The 10,097-nt window shown below is 30.7% G+C and overlaps 1 protein-coding gene across 1 annotated transcript in view; it reads left to right on the forward strand.

Moving 5' to 3' along the window:
* Positions 1-811: 811 nt before the first annotated feature.
* Positions 812-10,097, forward strand: part of LOC106476373 (vesicle transport protein SEC20-like) — a gene marked incomplete at its 3' end in the record, with an annotated part of 15,857 nt that continues 6,571 nt past the window's right edge. Inside the window, exons 1-4 of the mRNA XM_022380262.1 lie at positions 812-834; positions 2,864-2,972; positions 4,816-4,908; positions 6,726-6,817. Of these exons, the coding sequence (XP_022235970.1) occupies positions 827-834; positions 2,864-2,972; positions 4,816-4,908; positions 6,726-6,817 (302 nt within the window). The remainder of the gene's footprint in view (positions 835-2,863; positions 2,973-4,815; positions 4,909-6,725; positions 6,818-10,097) is intronic.

Consider the following 10,097-nt stretch of genomic DNA (forward strand, 5'->3'; position numbering starts at 1 on the left):
GAACGATCTACTCCAAGTTTTGAAGCAAGAGTGGGCGAAAATCCCACAATCTAAAATTGACGAGATGATTCTCATATGCCCCACAGGATCAACAAACTTCACGAAGCGAAAGGAAGATCTACTAGATATATTTAAATTATAAATATATCAATTCATGTGAATATGACTGAAATTTTTCATTTTTTCTAAAAAGGTGGTGTCTATTTACTTGTGACCACGCTGTGTATGTTCAAAACTCAAAAACACAAGCCTTATAGATATATTAATCACCATTTTATGTAAAACGAATTTTGTTTTATGTTACTTTTAGCAAGCATATCAACAGAGGGCTTAATACATATGTGGCTGCTGAGGACGTTCTGAATTGGTGTGTATTATTGTTACTAGTGTTAGTAATGTTTGGCGTTGTATATATATAATGAAGAAGATAAAAATAGCTAAAATTTTGTTCATTATATTTACAGTAGAGTTTTCCTAATATAATGTTTTGCTTATTACTCATCCTCTTCTTTTATTGAGTTCAGTAGTTCTTAAACTCCATAAACGTAAAATACATAACGAAAAAAAGTAAAAAAAAAGAAAATACATAAAAGTTAAATAGTAGAAGTAAAACTTTAGAAGTTCATAAACACTAGAAGTTAAAACAGCAGTGTTACTAATGTAATAGTTCTAATATTAGCACTACTACCAGTTTTGTAGTTCTAAAAGTAATACTAATACAGTACTGACACTAATACTGTTAGTGTTACTAGATGAAGATAATGAAGGACTTTTCGACTTTATGAGTCTCGCCCGTTACCCTTATTGTGTTTAACAATTTGCCAAAATGATTAGGTATCCTGCAATATCTGGTTATCTTTTCATAGATTTTAATGCACCAGATCATAGAAATTTTATTTAGAAGGTCGTCTCCTGTAATTTGTGAGCAAATAAGACATTAAGAAAAATAAGTGTGGAAGTCTGTTGGTAATAGTACTAGTAGATGGTGACACAGATAAATATAGCATAATGCTAAATTTTTTTTTTTTCAAATGGATATAAAAACAAGTTTCTTATATTGCCCATCCAAGCTGTTATATAATTAAATATGTAAAGCATTTAGAGCAAAACAGGTGTTTCACTTTAAACTTCAGTATCAAAAGAAAGTCAAAAATGCACACAAATGCCAGGATATTAACTGTGGGGCATGAGTATTTAATTGTATATTTCATACTAGGTTATAGTAATTTTACTCTGTGCACTTTGCTCTCAAACTTCATGATGAATTAAAGTTTTTAACATTTTCACTTTGAATAGCAGATATTTCATGTCATTCAAGAGACATATTACTGTTTACCTACTTGTACTGCATATTTTGTAATCCTGTTGCATTTGTTTTTTTTAATTACATTGAACAATGATGGCTTCATGTAACTACCTTTAATGAGTTGTATATCACAATTCTAACGTCAGTTATTACTAATAAAAAATATACTGAAAACTTAAATTAGCAGAAGACAGCCTGTTATGTTTAACAAATATGATATTAATGAAATTTTTGTAACCTAGATGCACATACAGGACAGAGAACTAAAGTACAAACTACAGTGAAGCTCGCAAGTAGGAGTCCCATATGATGGTGTATACTTACCACTGTTCAATTCCTTTAGATATCTCTTCTACTAGTATACTTGTACTATTCTCATATTATACAGGTCACTTATAGTTATATTGTAATGTTTTGTTAATCTGTTATGTATACATATGTAATCCTATTTTTAGAGGCTATATATTATGCTATTTAAATATTTAATTTAATTATTATACTTGAACATATATATATATATATATACCTGTGTAGTAAGATACTCATATATATATATTTTGTCAAAAGGACTTTACCTTTCTATGTTTTTAAGATTGTGTTTTTACAAGTTTTTTTTTACCCATTCCTATTCACCCTCAAGCTTAGTTTATAATTGCATAATTTTGTTAGCATCAAGCTAATATTAATTCCCTCCTTTTTCAGTACTCCAGGTGTTTGTAGCTAAAGTTTGAAGATAGGGTATTGAATTTGTTTGTCCAGGAGTGAAACTCTTAGTGTGAGACCTTGTGGGGGTGAATCATCTCTGAAGCCAGAGCTATTTTTGTCACATTTGAATAAATTACAAGTTTAGAAAACCAATTTTAAGCAATAATTACAAAGTTAATAGTTTCTTGACTTTTTATGGATGAGAATAAACATTTTGATGAATAATGCAAGCACAGTCAGATTCAATAAGAAATTGTTATGATATATCTTTGTCTTGTATTGAGTAAGTGACTTCCCAGCACATTGGGATAGTTGCTGACTTTAATCTTTGTGTGGAAAATTTTGAATATTCTTTGTGGGTGGTGTTTCTTTGTAAATTAGCAGGAAACCGTAATGCTTTGGGAAGTTATTTAAAAATATCCATAGCAAGATACTGATTCATGTGTATGTTCCAAAGAATTGATTAGAAAATGCCCAAGTTGGTTCCTGAATATTTTTCAGCCTGCCTAAAACTAAAATAGCCCTTCCAAAACACATGGGAAGGTGGGTGTCTAGCTAACTAACCAATGTATAAAGATCTTTTTGAAATAAATCATTAACACAATTAGAAAGTCTTTCGATTATCCTTTGATCCCTTTGTCTTCATTTTTAAAGTTTTTTTTTAATATAAAAGCATAGATAAATGATGAGAAGAATACGAATGATAATTTAAAGGACAAAAAATTTGGTAAGAATTTTATAAAACATAGAAGCCACTCAAGGATAATTTCATATATAGTGAATTATTTCATACGAACTTTTAACGGGTTTTTCAAGTGGTGATTAATGAATATATTTACTTTTTCATTACAGGTTCCAACAAATGATGCATTTCAACAAAAATAATCAGGATCTATCAAAAGTTGAGTCTCTACAGCAAAAAATCCTGCATTGGGATTTAAATGTGAAGAGATGCATCCAGGTTTGTAGTAATAATTCGAGTTATGGAAAAAGATCTGCATATATGTATATCACAGAAATTTGATGTGTCAGAAAGTTTCAAGTACAGTTAATTTGTATGGAAGTCTTTATTTTAGTATATAGACATATGATGAGTATGAATAGTACCAGTATTGAAACAAAACATTCTACAATGATAAAGGGTAATGAGAACATATTAGAATTATCATTACCTGAGTTAAGAATGTGAAGACAGATATAGTTTACTGGTAAATTTTTTATACTTAATATTTGAATTAAACTCTTTTTTTTTTTATCAGGAGAGTTTGATGTTAATGTAATCCAGTCTAGCAAATCATTCAACGTTTTCTGTAGACTAATCTGTGAAAAGAATGCAAAGTCCAATCCACATAACGATAACAAGTTACTTTAGATCTTTTATATTGTGAGCTTCTGTAAATCAATAGAACCGTAGTATATATTTTAAAAAGTAAAAACACCACAAGTTTTAACAAAAAAACAACAAAATTCCTTTATTAATCCTTAAATAATCTCCAGTCATGTGACTTCTTTGCTTCATACTGTGGATAGGAAAACTACTTAAACCTGATGATAAAATCTTCTCCAAACATTATATATATTTGTTATTGTGTTAAACTTTTAATAAAGTTTTCAGTTACCCATTTAACCTGTTCTCTGAACTGTATAAACTTACCTACTTCATCTCAAGTTATTTCTTGTCATTGAAGACAATTTCTGTAGCTTTCAAATAGATCCAGCTTAACATCAATATTTTCACAATTCACGATGACAAGAATTCTTGCTCTATCCATTTACATTTAAACTTTGTAGTTGTTTTGAAAACTTTGTTTTGTTATTAAATGATTAAACCACTTATTTAGGTTTCAACCAAGGCCTGTAGAAAAACTAAGGGAACTGTTTGAATATCATGAAATGGGTGATATATTCTCAAGGGTTAAAGGCTTTTATCAAAAATAGGGTCTTTCTTTGGACCTGACAGAAAAATGATGAGTAGGTTATTTTGTTTGCAGGCGAAACTTTGGCAGAAATGAAAATATTAACTTTTTTTTTCTTTAATGAATTATATTAAATATGTTTCAGATAAAATATCAGGTTTAAATATTTTTGAGTTAGAATTATTCGAATACTTAGAATTAACATTTATAATTTGTGGTGAAAATTTATGAAAAGCTAGAAGAAGTCGTATCTTCAGGTACAATAAGTTATTAGGTGTATCATAGTACAAAACATCTAACAGCCAGAAAACAATACGATTAATTTTGTTCAATGGGTTTCTTCCTACAAATTTCCACAAAACTACTGAACTACAACTACTGAATTTGTTTGATAAAAATAGACATATTACTTCATGACACTTTCAAACAACAAATTTTTATATAATGTTAATAAACTTAATCATCTTAAAAACATCAACAATAATTTTTTTTAAAAACCACAACTAATTTCGAATATAGGCCTACAAAATGTATACCTCTTTCATTATTGGAAATAAAATTATTTTTCAAAACATGTCCAAAAATCAATACATTATTGACAAACAATACTGTTGTTCTTAAAATAACAAGTAAAAAATTATCAAATCTTGTTAGATGGAGCACTTGTGTTAAAGATGATTCATGAATATTTCGACTTATAATAAACGTGTTTAGAAATCCATACTTTGACAGAATGGATGATCCAGGATATGTTGTAAGGGGGATTCCTTACAACATATAAGTATAATGTATTTAACAATTCAAGAAGCATTAGTATACACTACATGTTCAGTTGAATTGATTCTGCAGATACAGATACATCTACATATATGCCTTTTTTTCTCACAGGATATTCGAGAATGTTCTGGTCCGCTCGAAGATCTGAATACTCTCACCCTGCTTGCAGCAGAAAATATGAAAAAGTTGAAATTGATAGTTGATGTAAGTGTTATACCTCCTTCATGGTAAATTATAAAAATAAAACATTTTGCTATTTATTTCAATCCTTAAAGTGTAGTTGTGCCAACATTGGTGAATCCACACTTTGTTGTTTTTTCTTTCAACATTGTTTATGGAGAAAATCATAATTCTGCTCTCACAAGTTAATGTTTACTTAAACATTTTCTGACAAAGATACTGAAGTAGGTTATATTACATTATAATATAAGTAGGTTATGTTGTACTGAAGTAGGTTATATATTATCATATAAGTAGGTTATATTATACTGAAGTAGATTATATTATATTATCATATAAGTAGGTTATATTATACTGAAGTAGATTATATTATATTATCATATAAGTAGGTTATATTATACTGAAGTAGGTTATATTATAGTATCATATAAGTAGGTTATATTATACTGAAGTAGGTTATAACAGTCTTTTCCTCATAATAATTTTATGGAGTTAGAAATGAAAAGTTCACATATGACACTGATATCTTTAGATCAAATTCTTTAAAGAATAGCCTTTAAAACTCCTATTGCTGACCTTAGAATTTAATTATTCTGTAATAACCCTCTTTCATTTTTCACAGATTGACTGTTTTTACCAAAATACACTTTTTTCCATTCATCCTTGATATTTAGTCTTTCACAATCTGGAACTTCCTAACATCGTTATATTTTGGCATAACCTTTAATTATGTTGTTTGGGTTGAGCTGTCATTTGATAACTGGAGGAATGTGTCTTCCCATACTGAAATATATTTGTAGTGCTATAAATGTTTTCTCTGTACCTGATATAGTTATTCATCTCTCTTCAGTTGGAAAATTATACCAGAACTTCAAGGAATCAACTCAATTTACTTGTGCCCTGTTCTCTCCATGCATGGTCAGGTGGTTAGGGTACTCAGGTCATGGGTAGGATTCCTTGTCCCACTAAACATGCTCACCCTTTAAACTGTGGGGATGTTATAATGTTATTGTCAATCCCACTATTTGTTGGTAAAAGAGTAGCCCAAGAGTTGGTGGTGATGACTAGCTGCCTTCCCTCTAGTCTTACACTGCTAAATTAGGGACAGCTAGTGCAGAAAGCCCTCGTGTAGCTTTGCGTGAAATTCAAAACAGGCCAGACCATGCTTACATGAAAACAGAAGAAACATTGATCAATGAATAAGAAAAGAAAATTTTCAAGTTATCATCTTACGAAGAACAGATATTGAACTATTTATAAAATAAACTATTAATTAATAAATTAATTGTAATTTTAATAACCCACGTTCATTATCTTACATTTATTACAAATGAAACCCATCTACTTCACATGTGCCCAATTCATTAAATGATCTAAATCCTTTTGTAAATCAGCAGCATCAAAGACCTTAATATCATCAGTAAATTTATGTAATTTATTGACCATTCAGTTATCTTTGTAAATTAAAAAGAACACAAATCTCATTACTGAGGTACCCTACTTGTGATGTTATTCGAGTTTGACTGAACTCCATTGATAATAACCCTCAGATTTATTCCATCCAGCTACTCTTCTGTCCAATGAGCCAACTTACATCCCGTAGTGAAAGAGATAATTTTTTAACAAGTCTTTTATATGCCACGTTGTTAAGAGCTTTTTGAAAATCCAGATATACCAAATCCACACCTCTACTGTCATCACCATAAACGGTAATCTAGCTGCCCAGCACCACGTTCACTGAGTTTATCAATTTTTGTTTCAATTGTCAGTGACAGTGTGTTCTGCAGAGAGATGCTATCTTTCAAAAATATGATGAAAGTAATATGATATCAGTTTTACAGAACCTTGAAAACCTGGGAATGGAACAAGACCGACAAAAAGACAGAGAGGAAATTTTAAAGATTGTGAGTCTGTATAGAAAAGAGCTGGCAAGGTAAGACAGTTTTTAGTTTACATAAAAAAGTAGCTTAATTTTAAGTCATAGAATATGTATCAGGCAGGTGGCAGCACTGCCTATGTAGGGATGACTGAGATTGTTCATCAAAATGGTATTTCAAATATTTCCTCAATAAGTCATCAGAACTTTATAATACTATACAGTGTGACCTTATATAACAATATCTATATAATGACTGAGTCAAGTTCTAGGAATGTCAGTAAATATCATAGAAAAAGTTGGAATTTTTTGCTTTTCTTTCTTCTGCTGCTTTTTTATTAGCTGACAAGCCAAGGTATCTGGCTTTGTTCAGGTTATTAGTTTGATATTTTACTGGTCAACTGTGTATGTGTCTATTTTGAACATTGAACTGGTGTATTTAAGTGTTTTATACTCACAAAAAAGAAACATCATTCTATAGGTATTTGAAGAAGTTGTAGCATTCTGCCACAATTTAATTCTTCATATTGTTAGCCGACACTGGGCAGCTTGTACATAATTGATGAGGAGTGGAATTCTTCGAAACTAGTCTGGCTCACAATGACCCCCAATGAAAGAATAGATCATTCCGAGCTTTTTACTTGTTGTTAAACAAATGTTTAAACAACTCTATTTATTCTATTTTGAACATATTTCAGATATGAGAACAGCTAAAAAATCTTTTCAAAGATTTTGTTTTTCCCAGAAACCTATAGAAGTCATCAATTTTATTGTATAATAAAAAGTCTTTGCTGTAAGTTAAGAATTATTTATTTATACCTTAATAACTTTATCATTGCACTGAAAATTTCAGATTACATTTTATTTCACATATTTCTGTCACATTTTATCACTCTGTTTTGCAATGTTTTTCATCCTTGCAGTGCTTCAGAATAGATAATGTTGGTTGTTGATGCCATTTCCTAAATTTAAACTAGACCAACTTCTTTTTTCGAGCGTTCATGTAAAGTCTGAGGCCGATAGAACAAGGATTGTAAGAATACGAGGAAAATTACAAATTTTCAACTCTGTTGCATTTTCATGTGCCAAAATTCTTTAACTGTTTTGTTTGATGTCATTTTCTAAACTTTTTTTTAACCTTTTCTACTATTCTGAGGGTCTGTTCCCCGTGTCTTTGGAAGTCCTGATGCTTTTGGTTTCTTCCATGTTACCTCTGACTGGCTAAGACATGTTTAGCCCCATACCCTATTAAATTTTGTTCACTTTTGGTAAAGTATGTTCTTTTGTTTTAATTTGTGGCCAATTTTGGCAGATTTTTTTACCATTTTGTTCTTTTTCAACGGTATTTGGCAGAAACCCTCCACATATTGTTCATTCAGTAGTGAGAATTAGAAAACATGTGATGCTTTTCTATAGACCTTCAGGAAGCAGAATTATGGGGGCTTAAGGGCTATAGGGCAAAAAAAATTGGCCAAACTGTTTTTTGAATCAAATCTAAAAAATAATCCCTGGATGCACACCCTCAGGATCCCCTTAGTATGCGTGCAAAATTTCAGGTCTCTAGGTTCTTTCCTCTTGGAGCTATGGTTGTCGCACACACAGAGGCAGGCTCTTTTATTATTATTGATAATTCAAAAACCAAAACAGTGGTGTCAACCAAGTTCACTGATGTGACATAGATTCAAACAGAGTATCCACTTTTATATGTATTATTAATAACTAGTAGTATTTTTAAAAAATCATAATTCTAGTGTAAACAATGTTATCATTACCCCCTTGAAGTTAGCTTTCTTACAGAAATGTGGTGTTCCTTTATAAAGCTTAAGTACAGAAGTATAGAATGATATAGGAATTACCAATCAGTAATACAGTTGGAACCTCATTGTACTTAGAACTTGGTCATAAATACAGCCTTCCTATGTCCACTTAAACACTGCATTAAAAAACTAAATAAACAATTAAAGAAAAAAAAACCTTTCAAAAAAGGAAGTAAATGTAGGGTTGGCTAATATCAATCTTTCAAAAAGAATGTAAACAAAATAGTGGGGATGGTGGTTGCATCATTCCTACATAATAACACAGGTAAGAATTAACATATAGCAATATATATAGCTATTCAATCACAACTGAGTTTAATTTATCCTATTTCTGTCTGTTAACATTCTACTCTGTGCCTGTGCTATTATGTATGGTGATGCAAATGCCATCCCAACTATCTTGTTTGTATAGTTTTGAAGGATTAATATTTGTCATTGCTACATTTGCTTCCTTTTTTGAAATATTTTTTCTTTACTTTATTTTTATTATGCTATAGGCTAAGATCAAACTATTTGTATGGTTATTAAGCTACAGGCTAAGATCCCACTATTAGTATGGTTATTAAACTACAGGCTAAGATCCCATTATTTGTATGATTATTAAGCTATAGGATAAGTTCCCACTACTTGTATGATTATTAAGCTACAGGCTAAGATCACACTACTTGTATGATTATTAAGCTACAGGCTAAGATCCAACTACTTGTATGATTATTAAGCTACAGGCTAAGATCCAACTATTTGTATGATTATTAAGCGATAGGATAAGTTCCCACTACTTGTATGATTATTAAGCTACAGGCTAAGATCACACTACTTGTATGATTATTAAGCTACAGGCTAAGATCCAACTACTTGTATGATTATTAAGCTACAGGCTAAGATCCAACTATTTGTATGGTTATTAAGCTACAGGCTAAGATCCAACTATTTGTATGGTTATTAAGCTACAGGCTAAAATCCCACTATTTGTATGTTTATTAAGCTACAGGCTAAGATCCCACTATTTGTATGTTTATTAAGCTACAGGCTAAAATCCCACTATTTGTATGTTTATTATGCTTCAGGCTAAGATCACACTATTTGTATGATTATTAAGCGATAGGATAAGTTCCCACTACTTGTATGATTATTAAGCTACAGGCTAAGATCACACTACTTGTATGATTATTAAGCTACAGGCTAAGATCCAACTATTTGTATGGTTATTAAGCTACAGGCTAAGATCCCACTATTAGTATGGTTATTAAACTACAGGCTAAGATCCCACTATTTGTATGTTTATTAAGCTATAGGCTAAGATCCCACTATTTGTATGGGTATTAAGCTACAGGCTAAGATCCCACTATTTGTATGGTTATTAAGCTTCAGGCTAAGGTCCCACTGTTTGTATGGTTATTAAGCTATAGGCTAAGATTCCACTATTTGTATGGGTATTAAGCTTCAGGCTAAGATCCCACTGTTTGTATGGTTATTAAGCTATAGGCTAAGTTCCCATTAATTGTATGTTTATTAAGCTA

The sequence above is a fragment of the Limulus polyphemus genome, unplaced genomic scaffold (assembly GCF_000517525.1).
Source record: "Limulus polyphemus unplaced genomic scaffold, Limulus_polyphemus-2.1.2 Scaffold10404, whole genome shotgun sequence".
NCBI classification, from domain to species: Eukaryota; Metazoa; Arthropoda; class Merostomata; order Xiphosura; family Limulidae; genus Limulus; species Limulus polyphemus.